At 39.3% G+C, this 26,228-nt stretch overlaps 2 protein-coding genes across 4 annotated transcripts in view; both read left to right on the forward strand.

Annotated features, from left to right (window-relative positions):
* TXNRD2 (thioredoxin reductase 2) overlaps positions 1–17,971 on the forward strand; it is an 83,284-nt gene extending 65,313 nt beyond the window's left edge. Inside the window, exon 22 of the transcript XR_013940405.1 lies at positions 17,848–17,971. The gene's annotated coding sequence lies outside the window, so the exon portion shown is untranslated. The remainder of the gene's footprint in view (positions 1–17,847) is intronic.
* Positions 1–26,228, forward strand: part of GNB1L (G protein subunit beta 1 like) — a 41,793-nt gene that overhangs the window by 4,868 nt on the left and 10,697 nt on the right. For 2 of the 3 annotated variants that reach the window (XM_080559800.1, XM_080559802.1), the window contains exons 2-5: positions 19,708–19,835; positions 20,079–20,204; positions 22,225–22,387; positions 26,126–26,224. In XM_080559800.1, the coding sequence (XP_080415926.1) occupies positions 19,708–19,835; positions 20,079–20,204; positions 22,225–22,387; positions 26,126–26,224 (516 nt within the window). Of the gene's footprint in view, positions 1–17,842; positions 17,972–19,707; positions 19,836–20,078; positions 20,205–22,224; positions 22,388–26,125; positions 26,225–26,228 lie in introns of those variants that run through there. The other variant, XM_080559801.1, reaches the window with a different exon arrangement.

Genomic DNA, 26,228 nt, shown 5'->3' on the forward strand with positions numbered 1-26,228 from the left:
GAGAATAGGAGGCAAGTGGGAGTGAGGTTGCGCTGAGCCATGACCGCGCCTGCGGTTGTAGGTAAAGCCCTGGTTTCTCAGTTTGAAATCAGGAGGGAGAACGGCCTATCACAAAACTCCTTCTGCGTGTTCTGCAGAATCAGGAAAACACATTAAAGAGCCCAGCATCCTGGTCCATTTTGTGTTGGCCGTTTATACCAGGGGCAAACCAGACTGGCTAGTTCTGAATTGGCGCTCTTGGTATTTAACGTGCTACGCTGTGTCAGGGCTCGTTATCTTTGTTGTTCTGGGCAAGGCAACGCTGACACCTTCCCTAAGTAAGAAGAAGAGAAGGAAGAACAGAGTTTTATCCCAGATTGGTAGGTCTGTGTTGTCCAAGTGTTTGGTGTGTTTCTAATAGTTATTGTCAAAAATTCCAAAACAACTTGACATGTTCTGGGGGCAGGAGAAGATGTGGTCTGTCTGTTTCCACTTCAATATTTTGTGGTGTCTTCTCTGTTTTTAATTTGTAGGCATTTATAAATGGTAGATGTTCAGAACCGTGTTAGAAATTTTAAGTGAAATGAACTTGAAGTTCATTAGAAATCTTGTAGAAGAAAACTTCAGCCTAATTTGAGGTCAGTTCTGTGTTTTTTTATGTCGTGGTTGGCTGGGGAAAGAATGACTGAATGATTTTGTCAGGATTGGTAGAACCTACGTACCATTTATCTACATTCTGACCTGGCTCCTTTGTACCCACTGAATAATCGTTGATTAGTTCAAGCTCTGTAACCAGAAGATTATGACTATGCTGAATGCCATGAACCAATATATTTTCACAGTTAAGGAAAATGGCCTTAATGGAAAAATACGAGACTACTGAAGTGTCAGTAAAGCATCATGGGAGCTCTTTTTTGGATATATCTCCCTCAGAGACTACGGATCAGAGTACTTGGTGTATGGCACTGCTTGGGGCATGGAAATGCATGAGCCTGTATCCGTGGTGACTTGCTCCTGTTGGTTCTTGCCCACCGCAGCGGCTCCTGTAGCAATCTCTGCAGAGGAGGTGCCATCACACTGCCAGCTTTGCTGCCCTATTTCCGCGCAGCCTGCCATGTTGGGATTTACATCTCTGGCCTGCCAGTTTAGCCATCTGATCTAATACATTTTCTCTCCTGCAATGGGCCTATGTGACTGAAGCTGTGCTTTGACTCCTAACACCTGCGTTAGGCCCTCAGATTCCTTCGTCCTCTGACATATGAGGCGCGGCCAGATTGGCTCCTGGCTGGGGGAGCAGCCCCTGAGTGCCTGGAGGCAAAGCATCCCTGGCGTGCAGCTGGGCACCCGCTGGTTAGCAGCGGCCCTTGGAGCCGAGGTGGCCTGCCATGGTGGCATACACTGTGAGCAAAGCCCCGTGGTCTGCCTTTTGCACTCTGATCCCATGTCCCAGGTGCCAAGGGCTCGCTACCAAGCCGCAAGTAGGTTGCAGAGAGGGAGAGAGCTCTGGTGTTGTGTTGTGTAAATGTGTGATGCAGTCTTAGGTACAGAAACGTTTCTGGCATGGTACTGTTACACAGTGTTTATGCTCCTTGCGTGAGATTTGACAGGTCTGCTGTTGGTAACAGTTTGACGTTACTGAACAAGACTCAAATTTGAGAATAATTGGGAACATGCGAAACATTCAGGATTTTTTCATTTCTTCTCCTTTTTTCCAGTTTGTTTAGGCCCCCCACCTTTCACTTCAACAATTGAGGGTGTTGGTTACTTCCTCCTGTGTTTATGTAAGAAAAGCTTTTTATAGTTCATTTTTCCAGTTGGCCTATGTACTTCCTCCACGGCAGCCTAACACATCATTCTTCCCACTCCCTCCCAACCACTGAAGCTAATGGAAGACTTTTTTTTTTTAATTATAAAAATGGGGCTGTGGGATTGGAAGTGGTGTTTGTTCCTACTTGGAAATGTATTTTTTGACAAACTGTATTTTGTTATTAGTAAAGGAAAAGCATGGAAGGTAGCAAAGAACAATCAGCCATGTTTTGTTTACAGGACATTTAGTTTGAACTGGACATTTCCAGATCAGTTTTTGTTCAGCTCTAAGTCTACTTAGAAAAACAAGAGTTCATCAGAAACATGAGTGGAAGTGGGCTGCATTCTGTTTTTTGACAAAAGTTTCTTAATGCAATGCCAAATGTAAAGAATTTTTCAGTATAATCCATCCCAACTTATGCAAGGCATGCAGGAGGGGTGAAGGCGCTGTAGGAGCTCCACATCTACCCATGATTTTCTCCTGTCTGGATGCGTCTTGCACAACAACAGCACTTGAGCCTTGCAAACCAGGATCTGTGCTGGAGGTCTTCCGAAAGGCACATCATTTGCACCAAAATGGGAGAAGGTGGCCTGGACACTTCCCCTTCACTGTTCTCCAGGGGCATCACTGCTCAGGACCGCATGCACTTCGTCCTGCTTAAGGACAGTGCCGCATCTGGTTTACCAGGGCTTTACTCCTGCTTGCTGAAAGTTTTTATCACCGTTTGTCCAGGACTGTTATTTAGCCCCCAGATAGAATTATTAATATTTAATACTACAGTATTTTTCCCCCTCTATGACAGACAGCTTACTGAGAATATCTACTGGGAATATCCTTAATTTCCTATAGTTTGGATGCTATTTCTCAATAAAGGTTATGTTTTGGAACTCATTTTACAGTTAAAATATTTTTGTTTGTCAAATACAATCTTGAAAGGTTTTCCAGCACTAATACAGATAACCTTCGTCCGTCAGTGGAGATACGTGTGCAGATGTAGCCCCTGTCTAGACTAAGTTTAATTTGAGGTAGACTGAACTATCTCACTGCTTCAGTTCTTTAATATTGTTAGTCTCTATATAAGTCTTTGTTTTTCCCAAATGGCTAGTTTTAAAGTGACATGGTAACTCTGACCTACATGGGACAGGAATTCACTTTTTCTTCTGCCATAAACTAGCCACCAGCTGCACTACAAACTAGCAGCAAAAAAAAAAAAAAAAATTAGATCTGAGGGATGCAGAGCCTGGACCTGAGAATCCTTGCACCTTAAATCTCATGTCTCACCCTGGGACATTTAACGTCCTGACAGGTCATTTAGCCCCTCTTGGATTGTCTGATTACTCCACGGAAATAACATCTTAAAGGCACTTGCCTATTTTATTGCTCCATTGCTTATTTTATTGCTCCATTGCTAAATTATTGAAATCAACAGTTAGCATTTAATTACAGTTATTTTAGGCCATAAATACTGCATAGTGGCTGATGATGTAATTGGGCATTTTATAATACCTTCTATTTTAAAAATACAGGCAAAATCTCTGAAATTCATGTCTTCATGCTTGTGCCCATTAAATGTGGTTATCATTATCTAGTGACGACATATGTTCTTCCTAACTAGGATTCTCTCCTCTTTCATGCCGATACTATCTTCGTGCTAGATTATTCCTGTCCCTAGAAGCACCTCGGGGCAGGAGTGGGAAATGAATGTGTCCCATATGGCTGCTTTGGGCAGCAGGTTTGGGTCTGGGGACAAAGGAAAGGAGAGGCAATGGGGTCTTCATGCGTGATCCTTCCCTTGCTATGAGCAGGGCACGCAGAGTTGGGGAGCAGGGCCATGCCTTCCTGTACTACGGAGCTAGCTAGGAGTGATGTGGGAGTACGTTTCATTCAGAACGGGTGAAATTATTTGTTCTCCCATGAAGGAGGAAGGGAGCCAGGGAGAAACGGTGTCTCTGAGTCACCCGTTCTTCCTGGAGCGCCTCCTGGGGTGGTGCCACTACATGCAGCACGATACAAGACTGAGCCTGAAGGCTTGAACTAGCTGATTGCAAATATTTTACAGAAGTCTTATTTTCTGGTAATTACTTTAATATGATTCAGTGTCTTCTCTTTTGTCTGATCTTGTTGATGATACTTCATGCCTGATCCTCCCCCACTGCTGTGGGAGCCCAGCAAGCCTTCCCACACCATCTGTGCCATTCCTGCTCTGTTTCTCCTCTTGCTTCAGTGGCAGCAAGCGGGTACATTGGAGCATCGTTGGCAGTGTTGCTGCTTAATACAGTGGACCTTGTAGTTTCTTTAAGTTTCTATCTTGTAGAAAAATGACTGATCCTGGACCTGGTCTTGCAAACCTGGTCTTAGAGCTTCTAAGCCCCCTCAGATGCTATGGGTAGAGTGGTTTGCAGACTTGGGGTCATGGTACTCTTTGCCAGTTGACATTCGTTGTGATAGCCTGAAAGGAGAGCTCCTGTGGAAACCTGGTGCTTTGCTCCTGAGGCAAGTGTGTATGAACCGAGTCCAAAGCAGCCAGTGTTGAATGGATATGTGGAGAACGGCTGGGATTTAGGTTCCAGTGGGTTACCAACTGTATTTACTAGAGACTACTAATAATAGTGAACAGACTCATTCCATTCCCACATCTCTAGGGTTTTAAAAATCCAGCAGAACCAGCAAAATATCTAAAGCTTAGCCAGTGAAATCTAGCCAAGTTTTGTAAAGATTACAATGGTAGTTTCAATTAAATATAAATCGTGCACTTTCAATGTACAATTTACTTAAAAGGAGTTATTTTGCCAAACCATAAATGTACCAATAACTAAACCAAAGAAATAGCAGTTTAAGAAATCTAAGTTTATAAGGTTTAGAAAAAACTTTCAGATATTTTTATTGCTTTTATTTAACCATGTGATTCATATTTAATCCTGGTTAGACTTAATTTATACATACATATCTTTATAGCAGGCTGTACACTTCTCAGAAGCGAATGACTGGTCTATGTTAGCGCATTTGTTCAACAAGGGGCGGAGAGGGAGAGGTGTAGAGTACAACTCACTTGCATAATCTTTTGCATATATGAGAAAAAGTATGTCTCACATTATACCTACAAAAAATACATGGGTACTCATAATTCATATTATCCTGTAAAATTTAGAAGAGCATTCTGAGACTGTAAATGAAGGTAATTTATGTATAAAACCTCATCCATGAAGAATTTATTGCTATAGTAGGTATAATATGCTTTGGCACAGACTTCTCCCCTGAAATTAGTACTTGCAGATTTGAAAAAGGAACATACCTCGCAGGTTAAATTATAATCTGGTTTTATAGAAAACACATTATTATGAAGACTTTTGCATTTGAGAGCGCTAAAGACAGTAAGTTATTGTTCCATGGCTGTTGCTCACGGATGTGCGTAAACATCTTCACTATGTGAGCAGTCTCCTTAAAATCCACAGGGAGAGGTGGTTCTTGTGTCCTGTAGATTTTTGCTGGAAGACTTGGACATGCAGTGGCAGAAGTGAGGCCAAAGCAGGGCTGAGGTTGTATTGTGGCAATGTTGTGCCCAGTGTTGGGGAGATTTCGGCACCATCTCCTCAATGCTTGTGCAATGCATGCAGCTGGAACAAAGATATATTTCCTTCTAGATGGATATGATTTATTTTTTTTCTTTTGAGCTTACATTTTGTGTATGTGCTTTTATAATTGTCTCTTTTTGACCCAAACACTTTTATATCCATGAAAGTTAATGATATGATACTAAAATCAAGGGAAAATAAACAGCCTGTTGCTACTACAACTTTTTCAAATAGTACAAAGTAACCTTAAAATAGGGAGTGATCTGGTTAACTGTGAAATATACCACTTAAATGCATGTACCTGGGAATAGAGAGGAAGAGCTGCTACCATGATGGGATTAGAGCAAGAGAAACTACAGAGTTTATTCCCACAAAAATGGACCAAAGCTACTGAGCAAGGATATAGAACAGATAGGACCTTTAAATTCTTCTCTGAAAAACACACAGTTGTGTAGGGAAGCAGTCTATTAGGCTTAGATGGACAGCGAACACTATCAGTTCCTCTGGGATTTAAACTAGTAATTCTAGGAAGTGTAGGTGTTTCAGGAAGTGCTTTCCTAAAATACGGTGATATTTCTTCCGGAGATAGGTCCTTGGACAGTATGCTTACACTTAGCCTTTTCTCTGTAGGCTTGCCCTACAGCAGAAATCCTAAACTACTGAGAGCAAAGACAGCTTCCTCTGCCAGGTGTATTAGACAGAATTGCATCTCTGAAGAAAGAAGTAACTTCTCTCTTTAAAGTCACGTGATTTTTGAGGTCACTGAAGATTTATCACATCAAGGTATCGTTTTGCTACTAAGGAAAGCCTCAGTGAGCTTGCATCTGAAGTACTATGTTCAATTCTTTGCTTTTCCAGATGGATTTAGTGGAGTTAGAGATGATACCGAAAATTACAACTGAAATGATCAAGGGGAATGGAACAACTGTCATTTGAGGAGAGAGAAAAAAGGCTGGTACTCCAGTTTTGAGAAAGACAGATTTATCACTGGGGTTTACAAAATCATGACAGTGATGAAAAAGCTGAATGTGAAACTGTTGACCTCCAAATCCTGCAATGCAGGAACTAGAGGGCACTCAATGAAGCCAGTAGGAGATCAGGTTTAAAACAAGTAAGATAAAATATGCCTTAATTTTCTGAAACTTCAGATAGTGAATTTGCTCCCACAGGAGGTAGTGAAGGCAGTGGTGGTATCAGCAGGTTCAAAAGGGATTAGACAATTTCACGGACAGCAGGACTACAAATGGACAGTAAAATTACAGTGTCTTGTAACTTCGTTAATGTAGCAACTGTGTTTGGGGAAGCCTGGGAGGAATGGACTACCAAGCAGTCAGGCTTCTGTCTTTTCCCTAGCTAGCATCTCTAAATACCGTACTGCTGCTGGAAACAGGATGCTGGGCTAGACAGACCACTCGCCTGACCCTGCCGGGCATTTCTTATGCAATGCTAGCACCATTGTATGCTTTCCTTTGAACGCTCTGATTTCTTGCCAAATTCTTATAATCAAGAAAAATTGGTAGCAAGCATGTTAATACTACATTGTTAATACCTGAAGTATTAATGTGCTTCAAAGTCTGATCCATTGATAATCAAATGCCTGCCTGCTACTATATGTTACTAACATGGCATTTATTTGGAAAATGTACAACTTGGAAAATGAATTTTAAGTTTGTATGTAAGTTTATTTATTTTTCTTGGCAGTGAGTTTTAGTTATCTGTGAAGTGAAAAGCCGTCCAGGTGCAGTGAAGCTGTATGGTGCCACGAGTACTCCAGCAGGAAGGTGTGCAGGACAGGTATGCAGGAAGCTGAGTAGCAGCAGTTCCTTCACGCTGCCATACTGTGTGCTACTGAGATGTCTTTGTGCTGGTTTGAAGTAGGCCAAGCTGTGAAGATGAGACAGAAGAGGGACTTTGGGCTGACCACGTACATGGGTGGGGCCCAGAGCTTGGGACTTGGTCCCTATTCCAGGCCCTGGGCTTTAGTGCCACCACAGAGCTGCAGTGTGCAGCCCTGTGGGCTGGGGCTTCCTCCTCACGCACTGTTTGGTGCCTGCCCCCTCGCCTGATCACTCAGTCAAAGCCAAAGTACTTAGGCTACTGCTTTTTATATAGTACCTAGTCTTTTCATTATTTATATCAATGTATTTGGATATTACTTCGTTATCAACATCTGTAGCATTTAGAGGGGACCTGCAAATAGTGTAAAACAACACTAATTCATTTAAGTATAGTATATAAAAAAGTTCTTCAAAAAGTTTTGTCTGTGTATATCTTAACTTTTTGAAACGTTAAGCATGTCAACAAAAATATGCTCTGTTTTAATTAGAGGATGTGTTGGATTTGGGGTGTTTTTTTACATGCAGACTTTTGAGTATTTGTGTCGCTCCTCTACTCTGGACACTTTCAGTAGAGACTCTTACAAAAGCCATACCGGTGCAGTTCAGGTCAGTTCATTGTGTCTAAGGAAACTGGTAGTGGTGTTCTGTTAATGAGAAATCCAGTGTAAAGAAATCTGCACTAGTGGTCTCAGATGTGCTGTTTGGAAACATGTTTGGGGTTTAATCAAGAGAAACAGGGTGCTTGGTTCTTAAAAGTATTTTTTTTTCCCGTTTCAGTTAAATAAATGTTAACACAAATAAAGAGCTTAAAACTGTCTGACTAAAACCTCAGCTAACTGAGTCCTGGTTCTGTGAGCATTTTGATGTAATTGTCCTTTTTGTTTTCCAGTTTTCCGGGGAGGTACTTCAGCTGTAGGGCAAAAATAAACTAAAGAAGCCTTTTAAGTCTTCTTCACACCTAAATGTATTTATGCGTAATTTTAGTCACTGTTTACTGTTTGCAAATTTATCTTGATGTGAAAAAAAAAAGTTTCAGATGTATTGTTCTCTTAGCAAAGATTTGACCCTCATCTTTACAGACACAATTTCACCATTTTCCTATCAGCCTTTAGTTCAAAGGAGCACTTCTAAGCATGCAGGCAAAAAAACAGTTCTATTGTATAAAATAGAGATGTGTGTTTTATATCACGGGAGTTTAGAGAACAATGCAAAGGTCAATTGTGTTGCTTGCTCTCCTGTCACATGATGTGGGTGTGTATATGAATGCATCCCTGGAATTCCACTGTGGGATCTGCATCTTTGAAGCTGATGCTAAAATTACTGCCGAGGCTCTTCCAAAGGCGGATACTGATAGAAGATTCAATGAAATCGAAGGTCGCCAGTCTGGTAGGCGTTGAAAGATACCTGGCTATGATACTATTTCTGATTTAATAATGCGAATGGGAGGCTAGCCCTTTGTAATAATTAGGACTAATTACTGAAGAGGTGTTGACAGATGGGCTAAGAGGAAACAAACTGCCTTTATCCAGTGGCTTAGAGTCAGATTACTAGTCTTGTGTTATCTGTTTCTCAGAAAGTAGAAGCTTCAATCATTCACTAAGTCTTCAAAGGGGAAAGGGATCCTAACAATATACAGGATTTGGGATGAAGCTATGAAATACGTCTTTGACTCAAAATGGCTAAATTAATCTCCTTTCTGTAAATTATCATACTTTTAAAGTTTTAGTTACAGATGGAGAATCTGATTATAGTCTTGAAAAATAAGTGAAATCAATATTGATGACTGTCCTGTTGTTGTTTGTTGTTGCTGCTCCTGCTCATGGATTAGCCTATGCTTGGTTCCTTGCTCTGTTAATAATCTTAATATGTATCCTTTGTTTCCCTCTTATGCTGTGCTTATTATCCACCTGAAAACGAGACAAGGGAAAATACTTAGTGATCTCTCACATTGTCTTTGTTTTATGCAGATGTCATATCTGTTTCTCAGCAGAAAATACGTCTGTCAAATGACTACAGTTACTTACTTTTTAGGAGACAAGATCCTAGATATTTTAGGAAGAAAAACAATTACAGATATAATTGTGTTTACTAAGGAATTACTCATTGATGTAGGATTTCCTAAAAAGTATTTTTTTCTCTCCTTAAGGAGGTGGTGTCCATGCAGTACATCTGGATGAAGTAGACGTGTGTATCTGATATGAATGGAGTTAGCAGAGACATTCAGGGGTTAATCCTTTGTCACTAGAATGAGTGCTCAACGTGACTTACTTTAGGCAAATGATTTAAAAGTCCAGCAGCCCTCCATCTTCTCAGATGACCACTTCAAGTGCATTTCTTCCCACCCTCCACCATATATAGGTCCTGTTTTTTCTGAGAAGTACCAGATACATACATTTGCCTTGAATTGCAGTTATAAGATGAGGTAGCTTTCAATTATTTATTTACTTTTTTAACAAAAGGGGCCTTTTAATTAGTGTTTAAATATTTATAACAGTTTTCTTGTGCTGTAAAATCGGTTATACTTTGATCTAGATTTTCTGGTTTGAGATAATAGGGCTGGTAAAAGTTTTCCTAATGAATTTGGTCAGAACATGACATAATCTGATTATCTGATGAAAGATTGACACTTCAGTTCCTGACAGAATAAAAGTGCAGTACAATAGGGGGGCTATTCAGCACACATTCAAAGTCTGGGAGTTCAAGTTCAGGTACTGCAGAATTGTTCAAAGTTTCAAATTAAGGCGGTGAAACAGTTTTGCATTTTTCACTGTATTTTTGGTCAGGAGTAGTTTATCTTGGATGTCAGGAGTAGTCTGAAGTTACGTATGTAAAGCGTGTGAACTCTGTCCTGGAACTTTTTTTTTTTTTTTCTCCATCTCTGTTATTCCTTGTAACAGAGAGACGAACTGATCAGAACATCGCACACATAGCAAACAGTCAGTAATAGAGACTGGGAACTGAGCATCATCAGCATTCAGCTGGTGTTCAACTTGTGACCAGCTTTTGACTGATATCCTTCACATTTTAATAATTTAACTGTTTAATATATGATTAGCCTTATTTCAGAGTGTTGGAGATGAGAACATATTTAATTAATGCATCCTACATGCTTATGCAAAATGGATATAGACTTACATGATCAAACTGGCATGAAAGAGCAATTGTGGGTTTTTATCTAAAGCATAAGCTTAGCCTAAACTGTTAAAATAAACATTTTTTTTATTTGATATTCAGGTAATATTTGCCTTGTAAATGTCATTCCTGTTTGCACTGGAATTATAGCGATTCTTACTAGATTTCTAGGGCTAATTTTCTCTCCAATAGCTTGGCTTATCCAAATGACATTTGTTTATACTGTATTGGGTTGGAATCCTAATAAACAAGTTATTAATCAGGCTTGAATTTTGGGGGGTATTTCATAGCATAAAAATACTTCATAATGTGTAACTCTGACTCACATATATAACTCTTAGGCTTTCCTTTGTTTAAATATTATATTGAAAAGGTTATTGGAAAAAATAAAATGTATGTACCAAGTGGTATGGTCTTTAGTGAAACACGTATTGAGAATATAAACAAAGGAGGGTGGGTGGACACAGGTACAATATTCTGATATAAATGTATTTCCCACTGTGGCAATTCTGGTAAAGTATTTAGCCTGGTCAGGTAAGCGCAGAATCGTTTTTGATTCTTTTAATGAACATGCATTTTGTGAGTGTGGTGAATAGTTTTCTTTTTCATTCTATGAAATGTAAACTGCCTGATTAAATTAAAAGGAAGTATTTCAGAAAGCACTGTCAGAGCTCAACTTGCAATGCATTTTAATGTAATTGGTTACCTTTGTGAGGTGTCTCACTCTAGGTAAGGCATATAGGGAGTTACTTCACAAGCATTAGAAAGCGTACAGACACAAACACAACAAGTAGTAGTTTAAAAAGTACCTAAATAGTACATTGTTTTCATTGTGTCTTCATAAGAGACGCTACCGAGCATTTTCTCCCACCAAAAATGCAAGAATTGAATTTCAGGGACGTTCTTGTTCAAAGAAACTTGAGGACTTCTAACTGTAAGTGGCAGTATTTTTTACTTCAGGTGTGGCCAAATCAAAATAAAATACACTTCTAATAATTCCGTGTGCAATAAAATATTTGTATGCGTTTCTGTTTTACCACTGTTAAATCCAAACAGAATAGAGTAAGGAATGGTTTAATGTTCTTTGGTTTTAGTTGAATATAAGGTAATGAAGCAAAATTAAAATACAGTGTCTTGAAAAACTTACTGAGAAATTAAAATGAATGTAATTTTAAGATAAGTATGAAAATGGGTTTTGGCCTCTTTCTCCCTTATTGTTGACTGTATCGGGCCAGATCCCGAGCAGAACTCAGTGCCAATGGAAATTACTCCATTTCTAGCAACTCTGGACTTGGTCCTGTACATCAGGAATCAATTGATAAGTCATGTGCGATGTATTTTAGATGTATAGGTTAATTTCCTATAGGTTATTTTTTATTATGCAATATCATGTTACATATACATTTCCTTAATTCCAAAACCTCTTAAGTTATATTTCACACTTTGATGAGAAAAGTATAGAAGACAAAATGTCATCTGATGTGTATTGTGTTTCATGTTCCTATGCCCTGTGGGAGGAAAAGAAAAGTAATAGAACAGACAAATAAATAAACGTGGTGTTGAAACTGGCATGACAGTTTCTGCTCTTGCGCAACAGAACTGCAATCAATTTATTGTCTTCATTGGTCAAATGCCAGAATAACAGTATAATATTATACAAGAGTAGATTAATTAAAGTAATTAGAACAGAATAAATTAAATAATCATACAAGTTTGTCATGGGAAAAATATGTGTTTAGAATTAATTAGTTTTCAAATAAAGTGATATTTTAATTGCTCAGAGTTACAGAATCTTTAATTGCAGACACATAATTCTGGCCCAAATAACTTCAGTTGCTGTAACAACTTGATATATTTCTTCTCTGTCAATTCTTTTTAATAGTTTGTTACTAAACAAGATTATTGCAGGAAATGTCTGCTAAAATGTCTGGAAGATGTTTAATTAAGCCCATGCTATCTGAGGACATTATTAGCTCTTGGAACCAAAAGATTTGTAGCTGATGCTGCACTAAGCAGCACCCCTAATTAAGGAGGAAGGGCAGACAGAGCCCTGTGGCTGACAGATTGCTATGCATGGCTGAACTAGAGGCTACTCAAAACACGCTTTTGATGGTCCTTGGCTTATCATTTTTCTGCTAGGTTACCATGATTTATCGAGTGTACAAACTTAAATTCATTTTAGGTCTGATGCTATGGTACAGTGAGGCTGTTGTATAAATCCTTCTTATGTTGTGCAATCCTTCTTATATTGTGCATTTTCACATTCTTCAGATCTGGCATTTGTAGTCCTGTATGTTTTTTTTTTTTTTTTTTTTCCTTTGCCATACCTTTATGGGAGGGTGTGTCGCAGAGCTCAACTACTGTGTGCTTTTGTGTCCGCTTGCTTTCTCCAAACAAGGTTGGCTGTAGTTACATCACCGCACTTTATCAAGCAATTAATGGTTTCAGAAAGTAAAACATATGGGTGTCTTCCCTTGTCTGCAAAGTGAACCTGTTTATGAAACACTAGAATTTCATCTGCTTCAGCTGTATTTCGATGATGTATTTTCGACTCCTTTATTAAAAGCTAGTGCAATGACATTGTGAGGCAGGAGCTCTCATGTTTTCAGTCCCCATATTTTTTGGCATAAACGTATCCATGATATTTTGCTGTCTCCAAAATGTTTACTTCAGTAAGATTTGCAGTGCCCAAAATGTTTAACTGTGTTAAAAAAGGTCAACCAGCTGATAGCTGAAGGCGAATATGTCAGAATGAAAGACTGAAAAAAAATTATCAGTCCGACACAGTGGGAGTATTAGAATGATTAATGTTTATGTTAATTTATGGCTTTTACATATTGATTAATAGCTTTTTGTTTCAGTGACCAAAATGTGTAAGTGGCAATGAGATCCATATGCTAACTCAGTGTCTTTCAAATAATTACAGTCATTCTTAGTTTTGTTCCCATGTTGAATCTATGTTTTCATATGGAAGATAATTATTATACAGTGACTTTTTAAAAAATTGCAGATGGGAGTATTTGAAAGTGAACCTTAAGACAAAAGCCTAGGTTTCAGTCTTCCTGAAGGCTGCACATTGACACTTATATACATTTTTCTTGCAAACTTCATTACTTAAAATCATAATATATTGTGGTTTAGCATCTTTCAGTTAAGGGATGCTTAGAGACAAAAAAGATGCAAACACTTTGTGAGGAGCTATTATCTTAGTGGAAATCATTAAGAATGTGTTCCATTGCAAGATGGTTATTAGTCATTTTCTTTTCTGCTCCCATAAGACTTCTTGGCATATCACCAATTGCTGATAAGCAATTTTGTTTTCTATCTGTCCATTGACTTTTACAATTAAAATGTGGAAACTTCCATCATTCATTGTGTAAATGTTAGGAGACCAGGCAAGTTTGGGGAAGCTCCTGAGAGAGGATGAACTCCTAACCTCCCTCAAAGTCAATGGGAAATGGGGGTTCTCAGCACTTCCCAAAATGCGACTTTTTCTTGAAGTGTGTTTGTGAGCAGGCAGTCATCGTTAGCCATTAGAAATGACTTGGTGACCATGTAGAATGAAAGCTCTGACAGCATTTAGTGTTCCCAGCCTAGTAGCCCAAGTAGGACAGGGTTCTTGTCAGTTGTAATGCTGCCTGTGTGGCAACAGGCTTATAATATCAGTTAATAGAAGATTGTATACTTTGCATTCTCTTTGACACTGAGGTGTCTCTGTAAGTTTTGCAAGCAAAAGCATTCTATCTAGAAATCTGTCTACACTGTGTAGACACTATATTCTTCAGAGCAGGCACACTAGTGAGTGCTTCCAGTCCACTCTTGTGATTTTTTTTGTTGTGTTAGGTTTCAAAGACAATTACGAATACACATCAGTATGCTTAATTGCTCCTTTGCTTGTCATAGATAGGAGGCAGTAATATGGAAAAATAACCAATTTTAATAGAAAACATTGATTATTCTTACTTCTAAAAATTGAGTGCTTTATTAATACCTCTTGTTGGTTAAATCAGAATTTTCTACAAATTCTAATTTCTGTTTGAAATCAATTTATTGATTCAAAGATATCTACTGATTTCTATTTTCCAATTTAAATATTTTTTTCTTTAAAATTAGCCTTAACGAAATCATTAAATTACAGTACAGTTTATATCTACATTTAGCACCAAAGGTTGCAAATGGAGCTGTAAACTGAAAGAGTAACGCTGGTGTTAGTTGACTGATGAGTGAATTTTCACATATATTCCAAGGCTCTGACCTATGCAACAGTTTGTGTAGCACTCTCACATCCCTTGACCTGTGCAGGCACTTGCTGTATGAGATTTCCCTCTGATTCTGCTTTTACTAGTGTGGGTTTCAGCCTTTGCACACAACAGACATATCATGTGTTTCAGGACTGGGGTCCCTTTCAGAAATCAGGCTGCCTGGCTTTTGATTTGGGATTTTAATTGGCCTTTTCATTTTTCCCTAAATGTTTTGTACGTGCTAGCTTGCTACACGATACAAAAAGGCATTTCTTTGTACAGTCAGTTATTTTTTACCCAGGTGCAAACAGATTTCTTCATAAAGTTGTCTTGCAAGTTCCTTCTTCATTGCTGCCTACATTGCAGCTACCAGGGATGTGATGTCAAAGATGTCTCCAAGACCGGCTGTGCTGTAGCACTGTAATCCAGTGCGGCGCATCGGGTGCTGCAGGGACGCCTGTCACTCTGGCTCGCCAGCAAGGCAATAGTTGGCTGGACAGGGAGTGGCCACGGTGGTCCCAGGCAGCCCTTACAAGGGTTTTTGCTGGGCAAAGGATGTTTCACTGCAGTGAAACCCAGCTGTCTGCAGTGGCTGGAAACTTGGGAAAACTGTTTGGGAAGCTCATACTGTAAGGGCTGCCTGCTGTATTTTAACACTGGAGATTGTAAATGTAATGGAATGAACAAAATTTTTTGTGCTGCATTATTCATTTGATGGGGTCTTTTATTTCCACTGACTTCCTCTACAGGCACAGCTAGTGACCCACTCTGAAAACACAGCTGCGCACTAGAACTAAGCTATGGAACGTGGCAGAGTGTCACAAAACCTCTGAGTGAGTGCAGGTACACGCAGAAATGCAGGCTAAAAAGGGGCTTTGTATGAATGAAAAAGAAACAGCATGGAAAGGGGGAAGATCAATTTATTCACATCTTTCCCAACTCATTCTTTGCTCTGATTTTTCCTTTGGGAGGGTGGCACCTGGTAGACCAGGAATTTTCAAAAAATAACAGGGATTTCATATATCTGGTTGTGAGCACACCTGGATGTGTTGAATTTTTGCAGTAGTAATTATGTCTGCACACCTGCTGGTTTCAGTCCCAAATCAGTTTGCCAGACATGCCTAGAGAGATTTATTTCCCCTATACCTGAAAAAGTTCTTACCGTGGAGTTTGTGCTATCGTGAATGAGCCTACAGAAAAAGAGGATTTTTTCTTGTCTTTGTTTGAACCATTGGTATCTCAAACTGAACTGTGGAGTTTGCAGGGGGAGGAGGGTGTTTGGATGATATTTTAATAGCAATTTGTTTTTGCTTCGATGTGTGATAGAAATGCTAGTGACAGGAGTGGGAACAGGAGAGTTGCTGAATTCTGCTGGAATTTTTCCTGTGGGAATCTGTTAATGTTTTTAATTCTCTGAGAGATTTTTCTAAGGTAATCCTTTTGACATTTACATATTTTAAATGACTCTCATTAAATAAAAGCTTAACTTTTTTATATCAAATGCTGAAGTGATGATACTGGAATACCACTGCATAGAAATTCAAATGGCTTGAAGATTATTCCAATTGCAACCTAAACGAAATAAGCTTCATAAAGGATATTAATAGTGAATTGTTCTTTAAATGTTCTGGCATTTAGCAGAAGCATATTTTGCTGTACAAAACCCTTTTAGTGCCCAATGTTTGCTGTGTTTAGCCATTTGCTAACTGAAATGCTGATTTGAACGGCTGGGTTCTCCACTCGTGGCTTGCTTAGCAATTTAATTTGTGTAGGAGCCCAGGGTTTTGCAGCACACCTTGTGAAAAATACCTTCAGTAGTTTGTATCATACTGGAGTGTAGCTTAGCCTCTAAAAGAGGATCCTGCTACTAGCACAGGGAAGGCTAGAAGAAATCAAAAGTAGGACATCTTTTAAGAAACAAGACAAGAGAATGGTGATGGGGTATTTCATCTCTTACTGGTGATTTCCTCTTGTGAACAAATTATGCCTTAAGCAAAACCATTCATATATTTTAATGTGCTTACATAGGTGGCAGGAACCAGAGCATGACGATATCTCAGGCACAAACGTAGGATGCTTTTAAATGAAATTTCTTCTGTAGGTTGCAGTTTGCTAGTTCAAGCCCTTGAGCCAAATTTTGATCTCAGACCAGCCTAAATACTAAGTAAATTCATTTAATTAAATTTGCTGTAGATATCCCCAGTTAACAAGAACAGATTGGTCTCCCTGAGGCTAGGTGGAGTTAACAAGAAAATAAATGTTGTGCTAATTAGAGAACTCATTTTCAAACACCTGGGGTTAAACTTTAAAAAGTCCTAGAGATTTAGGTTTGAATGTTTATTTGGAAATAAGTCTTTTGCTTCTAAATCACTTGGGCACTTTTGAAAAATTTACCCAGGGGCTTTAATGCTTACGCAGGCATCATATTTATCATGTTTGGAGCTGTCTGTCTTAGCAAAGCATGGTATAAATATTGTCTGTTAGTATACTGCAGTGTAGTTCCTTATCCATAAAAGTAAATTGGAGACAGTGAGCTGCCTGGTGGTTGAAGGTAGGCTAAATGTCCTATTTCTGAGGCGGCTAATGTGTCAGTAAGAACAGATTGATGCTTTTTCGGGGGGGGTTAAGGGACCAGTGTACACAATTTCCATCCATTTGAGTCCGTCGGGGACTTTTTGCTGATTTAGGTACCTAAGAACTTTTATTAAAATTTTGCTCTTAAGTGACTTGTTTCAAGCTTCTACATCCATGGACATGGAAGGCAGCAGAGATGCATTTTTATAGTTGCAGGAAGAAAAATGAGACACTTAATACTGTTGTGCTGCCATTCATTTGCTGACTCATGATAGGAAGTAATAACATGTCGTATCATATGTCCCATAAAAAAAAACATAGGTTTAATATTAAGCTCACTTTCAAGATTTGCCTTTCTGATCAGTAAAAAAGCAAGCAAAGATCCAGGCTGCAAGGAGTAAAAAGTCACTTGATTTGCTTATAGATTGAAAATATGTTTTCATAGTTGTTGTTGCGATTTTGTTTTTTCCTTTTCCTGTAGCCAGTCTGAAGATTTTTCTGACATACTATCCTTGTAAAGACATGCATTCGTAGTGTCTGTTTCATGCCAGGTAAAACCCTCCCCATAGCCAGGCACACACTTGGTATCTGTCAGCAAAAACTTTTGTGTCAGTAATTAGGAAAATGCTATTAAAAACCTGCCTTGTTATCCCAGGTAGCCTTTGGTTTGACTCAGTTTTGTTTTGTCTTCCTTGCTAGTACAGTAACGCAGGATCGTTCCACTGTGAAGAGGGACCTTCCTTCTCTGACAAGCCACCTAGCTACTACATGTGGTTCTACAAAGTGTCATTTTGAGGATGACAGCATACTGCTGGAGCATCCAAAAAGGTGACCTCTGGTGACAAAACTCGTAATCCAACAGGTTTATATCACAGGTGAAGCATGTTACTGACAGGCACGTGGGAGCTGGATCTCACCATGGGGGCAAACCTGTGCAGCATGTAATCATCTGAAAATTTGCTCCAGCTGAGCATCTTGATCATCAGACACTATCATAAAGCAGATGAGTCAGGGCACTAAAACATGGAGGTTATCCACATCACTAGTCCTAAAACATAATTGTGTTTAATTAGGACCTATAGATACCATGGCAATTAGTGATCTATAAACACTAAAGGTAGACGTGCAAATGAGGTGCAATAGCAAGTGCATCCATTAAACACAATTCAAAAGCTGCTGAGGTGAATTGACAATTGAAAATTGAGCTTTTACCATGTAACTTGTAGCTCTACCACTCTGTTATGGTTCTCTCCAATTCCTTTGCTGTGAGCCAGCAGGCATAAAACCACCTGCTGATCTTACCCTACTGGATTTGGAAAACTTCTTGTTTAACCTGGTCCAATATATGCATGAATGGGAAAGAGTGATTAGAGTTGGCATCAGTTGTGACAAAGCTGCCCTTTTCTGCATGAAGCCAGGTAAGAAAGGTAGAAGCACAAATAGGCACAGAGAATAAATTCACAGAGAAAGCAGAAAAAATTTAAAGGTGAAAACTCTTCTTGTAATGCATGCTATAATGCAATTTCCAATTAATTGCAAATTAGAGTTGTAACAGCTGCTGGTTACATTGCCCTTGCACAAGTCTGGAAGGTCATTTGTCGCTAGTCAGAACACGGGGAAGTTGTCCTTGTCCTCTGGTGACTGTGCAGGAACTGCCTGCAGAGATCCAAACGTGAATGGTCTTTTTTTCTGGTGCAGAAATCCTTTGTAAAGGTGCCAAATCAGTAAGAGTGTGCCTAATCAGATCATACAAATTATCTCTGTTAGTTCATAATACATTGTTCTTCACATTTCCCATGTTAGACTGGGCAACGTGCTTCCCCAAATGCTTGTCGTTTTCTTTGCTGACTTGGGCCACATTTGAACCAATGACATAAAGCTGAAAGCATCCATCTCTATTGATTCTTTGGGGAATACAAACCCCTTGGAATAAAATGTATAACACAGTAGTCAAGTGAGGGTGAAATAATGCATTTCTTTTCTTCAAGTAACCATGCTTGGAACCAAAAGTTCAAGCACTTGAGAAGAATGGCAATCCTGTGTAAAAATGATTGTAGCTCAGATCTCATCTGAAATTCTTTTCACTGCAGTGATCTTCTGCAAATGGTTGTGGGTACAAAGCTGAGAAATGGCATTTTATGGGGTGGAAAGGGTAAGACTTGCCAAGAGGCTAAGTGGAATGATAAATTGCTTGCCCACTGAAATTCTGGATATCCAGTTTCTTGCACTTAGTACCTGTTCCTTTTTGCAGCAGGGAGAGCAGCTGAACAATTTTGTATTTACAAGTATGTGCATACACAGGGACAGCTCAGCACTTAGCTAGTTTAAAAGGGAATCATTACCTACTGTCAAAAAGCAGATTTGATAGATGCTTGATCAGTCAGAGTTAGGAGGAAATACTTCCACAGAACTTCATGGGAAATAGAAATAGCATCCAATAATGGCAATTTGAAGAGGAAGCTAACTAAGCAAAGCAAATGTCCTCGTCAGAATATATTTAGAGTTACAATTTCACATTAGGCTGTCTTACCCTCTATGATACCTGTGTCATCTTGCTCCCCCAGTGCATTGCATGGATGGCTGCGCCACCTCCGGATCCGCAGTTTGTGCTGCGAGGCACCAGTGCTGCAGTCCACGCTCTGCATTTTTCCTGTGGAGGCCAAGAGCCTGATGTCCCCATTCTTTTCTCTGGGTAAGTAAATCAGGATTTCTGGCTAAGCTGAGCATCATACAGACGTGTCTTTTGAAAATAAAGTATATTATTTAGATAAATTATATCTGGAGAAAACAACAAAATGCATGACTGGCGAATGATGGGTGTGTTATATTTGTATATACAACTTCAGTATTAAGGTGGGGGGGGAGGAAAATATCGGATAGTCTTATCAGATTGTGTGCAATGGTCACGCTAAAAATAATCTGTTGTTACTGGCAGGTCTGAGAATGGGCTTATCAACGTCTGGAACCTAAAAACACGCAGAGTAGACAAAGCACTGGATGGCCATGGAAGAAAATCTGTCTGCTGGGTGGAAACGATGGATGGTAAAGACAGGCTCCTCAGGTTAGCAAAGGCAAAAAGCAATGGAAATTATTCTTGCTTCTGTTATGTACCTGAGTTATAAAAAAAGGAATTTCTTATTTCTGGAGTCTGTTCAACGCGTATAGAAAATGTACAAAAATACAAAAATCCAGAAAAGATGAAGAACCAAAGGTGGAAAAAAAATATACAATTGATTTCTTTATTTACGCATGTGGCTACACCTGTATTATAAAGAAATTAATTCTATCCTTTTTTCATTGTAGTTTCATTGGGTCTGTAGCATCCTTGTACTGAGATCATGTGAGGTCTCTGGGTAAAAGAAATGAACTTGGATATGAAGTTAAGTGCTTCACAACTGGTTCTCAGGGAATATCAAATTTGATACAGTTTATAAGTAGAGGAGAGAGGGAGAAAAAGGAGGGAAGGAAGAGAAGAACCAGAGGTGGAATGGTGGAAAATGAGCAAGAATGCTGAGTTGCACGCCTGTGTTGCAAAATGTCTTGCGTTCTCATTTAGTGAGGGAAGGTTGGGAAGATTTGTGTACTTTGGATTAGACAGGTGATCTAGAGTAGAGTGGATGCCAAAGCGTCTGTATGACTAGGAGGTGTTCTGACATGTTTATCTAGAGAAGACATCTCTTATAATATACAGTGGAACTCATTAGCATTTATATTTATCTACTTAAGTACAATTATCAACACTCTCCCCCATAAAATCCTATTGAATGAGCATTGTTTGTATAATTATAGTTTTTCATTACCTCTATTTTTGGTGTATATTTATAACAGCTCACATAGCAGTACAATTCTAGGACAGCACTTACCTGTATTTTTTGTTAGTCTGTTCTAAAACTAAATCACCACAATTTCTTGCAGTACCACATTGTTTGTATGCCCAGTACCACAAATGTTTTCAGTTTGTCACTCAGCTGAACAGCAGATGGGAGTTCCTGTACTGATGTTGAAGAAGCCCTAATTGGTCAGATTCGCATCTACCTGTTTTAGTTACATACTTCTGTCACGTGATGCTGCTAATTAAAAGAAGAAATAGATGAGGGATTTTTGATGACTCTTTGTCCCAGGTGATGACACAAGGATAGGCATCCTGTGCTACTTACTGTAGTCTGTGAACTGGGCAAACTAGAGCTTCTCCGCAGCGGTAATTTGTTCCAGAGAAGTGGAATCACACAAATATGTAGCAACTGATGCTGCGCCCTTTGAGTGGCGTCCTTGGCTTTACTGCTTGGGACCAACCCATGGACTTTTCTGTGGCATGGAGAGGGGTGCACGAGTCTGTGCTTGACTGGGCTGCACTCGTACATTGGTGGTGCCGCTGCAGCCACCATTTTTTTCTTTTTTGGATGTTTCAGCTGCAGTGTTTTATTGTGTAATTCCCGCTGCTTGCCAGTGCCTCACCTGTTGTGTATTCATACACAGACAGTTATAGCAGTCTTCTCTGCCCTCCCTGTGGCTGTGGAAGTTGACCACTGAATGACTGTTGCTTTTCATTTACCTTTGTGGTCTTTCTTGTCTTGCTATTTGTCTTTCAGCTGTCAACATGCCTGATAATCCCATTTCATTGCTAGGGTGAAAGAATATTAAATGTGCTATTCTGTGGATACTTTTGATTCCCTTTAAATTAGTTCTAATCAATGTTAACATGTAAGTATAATGAAAATATTCAAATAATCATAAAAAAATGATAAATATTTGTACATATAGCATATCTGTGTTTGATCAAGTGTCTCTTTGTAAGAAAACATGGCTAACTGTGACTGCCATGTATCTGACTGACTCAGGTCCTCCCTCCTGCTGGTAACTTTAAAACCTACTGTCCCGTTTTGCAGCCAGTAGGAGCGTAGAGTCTCAGTGATACCGAGTTAGCACACGTTTCATGAAAGACCCTATTAATAGACCTACAGAAGCTGTATTAAGCTCAGCCCTTACTACATGTTGAAGACCCAAATTTGAGATACCAACCTACAGGAAGACAGGTTTTCTCAGTCCTGCTGCTCACAGAACAACTTGTTTTATTGTAAAAGCCAGGGTCGTGACCAGAGGATCTGTCTGTGGGACTTAGCAGAGGGACGGACTTCAGTGATGGATTCTGTCTTCACGGAGAGTGTGGGATTCTGCAGATGTTCTCTGTTAAAGGTGGCACAGGGACGCTGGCTAATGGCCATGGCAGCCAAAGCCCTGGACGAGGTAGGAAATACTTCTTTTTCTGGTGCTTGGGAGATTGCTTTTGTTTCTTAAATTGGAAAATTCTGAAGAAAGTTCAGGAAGTTCTTCATTGCTTTCAAATACTCTGCTCAAGAGAGGGCAGCACAAGGAACCTTCAGGGGTTCTAATCACTAGTACCTGCCAGGAAGATGACTGAATTATATAACTCATGCTCCAATAACAAGGATACCACCCCAATTTAAGTATTTGCATTTAAGTATTTGCAGCTGCTGCTGGTCTTTCATGTGCAGGAGTTTTGAAAACTCCTCTGGTGCTGCTGCTGAATGCTGTTAAAGGGGAGAACAGTCCTTCTGGGGAACTAATGGTCAGAAAGTCTGTCATCAGATGGCGGTACTCATCTTCCATCTCTAGCTGAGTGTCGTGTCTGGTGAGAAAAGGGGAGGTGCAGGTGATTTGTAATGCGATACGTGGTCTTTCACCTCAGGCTAATTCTTTAACTGGTACTTCGGCTGGAAATAGTTGAATTACTATTAGCGGCCAGAGGTTTGCATGGTTTGAAATAATTGTAGGGTTCATTTCAGTTCCTACTGGATAAGTCCACATCTAATACGCATTATCACACCAATCATTGACTGACAGCTTTATTGGCAGTTTCAACTTCTGTTTTGTAGAAATTGTATTTTTTGTTTTCTTTGAATTACTATTTGAGGACATTCTGCAAAAATAAAATAATTCAGATGCTTGACATCAAAATACCAAAAATACAAAAAAAAAAAAAAAAAAAAAAAGAAGTGGCATAAATAAATAAGAGAAATATTGTAGCTTATTGCAAGCTGTCTGTGAATGTAAAAAGTCACGAGCTTTTCTGGACCCTAGGATGCATATCTTGAAACTGAACGTTACACTTTCTATATACTAAGTAATATGTGGGAATGATGCCTGTATTGCAAGAAAATAAGAACTTTTTATTGTTCAGAAACTAACCATATATTTAAGTACTTTGTTGGATCACAGCCAGAATGCTCAGCATTTTACAGAACCGAGTAAGCCCATAAAAACAACCACTGTATCTGTAAATAAAACTACTCCAAGGCCCAAATATTGTTGTGATCGAGCAAGGAACTACCCTCCCTTTTACAGAAGTGTTCAATAATACTTAACTTTAGCAAAATTGAAAAGTGCACTCTTGTATCAGGTGGAGAAGCGTTTGTTTCAGGCAAAGAGTACACACATGTTCTGTTCATGAAGAATTAAATAGTCATCTAATCCGAAGAGGAGATGTTTTACCCCAACGTCTCTTACAGCTCATCTCTGTTTTATTTTCATTTGTTCACTTGGGTCCTGGAAACTGATAATGATTTGCTGTCTCCTGAGGTAAAAGAATCCCACTCTGTGTATGAAGCTTTACATTAGAACTGTGTCAGGTTTCAATAAATTCACATACTCCCATAATATATAGTGCTTCCAAATAGGCAGCACTGTGTGAGACACAGTACATTTGCAGCTTATGATTAAAATTAAGACTTAATAAGTGTTTATGTTTGGCTGGTGCCCAAAGAAGAGTAATTTTGTCTTAAAGCAGGTTCAGTCCATAAATAATGAGATCTGAACAGGCATTTATTTGTTCATGATTGCATTTAAATCACCAATTATGAGTTACACGCACTTTTCTTGCCAATTTGCCAGAAACATGTTAAAAGCTTTATTAATGTGAAAAAGAAAAAGGGTGTGTTTCCTTGTGGCCAGTTTTAGCCACCCAGGAACACTATTAACCTCAGGCAAAGGAAAATCTTTCTCCTATTAAGCAAAACCAATATAAACACAGAACTTCAAGTTTTAGGTTACAGTTGTCAAAATATATGAAATAGTATTTATTTCTAAGGCTCAGTTGCCTCTAATGCAGACAATCTCTGGAACTGTCAATCTAGCACAGGCAGCTCATGCCTGACTGCCTTTTGCAAAAAACTTTTCTCATCTTTGTGTTTTTCTTTGTCCTTTGAAGCCCAACTGTAGCCCTTGTACCAGTTCTTCCCTTTTGAATCAAGATAAAGCAAAGGAATGGCTTTTTTATTTTTAACCTGCAGGAGTGCATTTATCCCTGTGTTTACCCTTCCTTATTACATAAAAGTTACAGTTTTGGTTTTCTTGTGATCTAGCAAGCAATGCCCTTTGGAGAGCCAGTGATGAAAGACACGAGATGAGAGCGGGTCATCTTCATATTTATAGCCCATTTCCTGTAATAGCTAACTTGGTCGTTATGTTGATAGCAAGAAGGTTGCCAAGAGAAAATCTTTTGTTAAGAGCGTAGCTCCAAAGAACCAGAATTCCCAGGTGATCAGACTTTGGTCTGTTAATAGGTTTGGTCTACACATCGGATGACTCTGTGCTGTAGTCCCCAGCCCTCATATCTGGAGAATGATTTCCTTCTCCATTGCTAACTGGCTTTAGAAAGTGTTCTGTATATTGTGTTTAGTACATTGTCGACTTGCAGTCCTAGAGTGCAGCTGGCTTTTGGCAGGCTAGCTGACAACCTCTAGAAATAGGAAGATGTTCTGGCAAGCTTTGAACTAAAGGTATAGGATTGGAAAGCCATTGCAACTGCCGTGGTCTTGATTGATGGCTCCCAAAGGAGCCATATTTGTGTAATACCTCATCTCAGATGCTTAAGGAAATTCGCATGACTGGGGCTGTTCAACAGCACTATTGGGCTTTTGCACATTCAGAAATAGCCCAGGATGGCTGGTGATGCTGGATTTATCAAATATTTGAAGTCCTTTATTTTTATGAGATAATGCAGACCATTGTTTATTTAATTAAAATAAAACATCACCTGAGTGATTAAGTATGCATCTGAGAAAGAGCAATATAAAAAGAAATGTTCCTGGAAGCAAGTTTTTGATAACTAAGAACTTACCTTTCTCCATAGTTCCAGGCTCAAGAATCAGCCTAGAGACACTTTCGTGTCTGTCAAGAGACTCAAAACCTTCCAGTGCCAAACTGCAAAGGCAGACTCCCCTGATCTTGCCTGCTATCATCCTGAGGTGGAAATGAGCTACTTCCTTGGCAGAGGAAGGACTTCTTGCCCCGTGTTTTAAAAAAAGTAAAAAAGACAGAGCCATAATTCATTACCATCTGCGCAAGCAAAAGTAGAGGCTGCTATGTAGACAGAGAGCAGGTGTTAAATACAGTATTGTCTGACCCTTCAAAGCAGGGTCAGACAATATTGTAGTAAAAATACCTGTATGCCATCAGTGCTGCAGTTTGCATTAGCAGATGATTCTGGGGTTTAAATTTTGCTATTTTGCTCATGCATTCAGCCAGTAAATAAAGAAGTCCACCATAGATAGCTAGATAAATAGTGGCTATGTATCCACACAAGCTCTGTGTGGATATAAAAAGAGATAAGGGAGAGGAAGCAGGGAAGTGTTTTCAGATTAAGCAGTCTGCAATATTATCTATTGTGTGCATAGCATCATCGAGTCTATGTGAAGAAGACTGTAAAATACAGACAAAAACAGAAGAGCAGAAGATGAGGATGCGTTCTAGCAGTTCTGCCTGGTCTTTCATTAAACAATGCGTTTATTTAGATAGCTGTAGATTCCCCTACCGCTCCAGCTTAGCATGTATTCCCCAGTTTCCTCCAGACGGTTTTTACTGGAAGCGCTTACACTAGCCTTAATCACCTTAAAAGACTTGTGTTTTTAGCAGCAGAATTTTGACCTGGAGCCTGACCAAATTCTCTTGTTTTCCTGATGTCAGGTTCAGGTTTTGGAGCTGCCATCCAAGACATCAGTCTGTACCTTGAAGCCAGAGGCGGGTGCCAAGTTGGGCATGCCCATGTGTCTGAAGTTATGGCAGGTAA

Source organism: Anser brachyrhynchus, assembly GCF_964034855.1.
Source record: "Anser brachyrhynchus genome assembly, chromosome: 17".
Classification (NCBI taxonomy): domain Eukaryota; kingdom Metazoa; phylum Chordata; class Aves; order Anseriformes; family Anatidae; genus Anser; species Anser brachyrhynchus.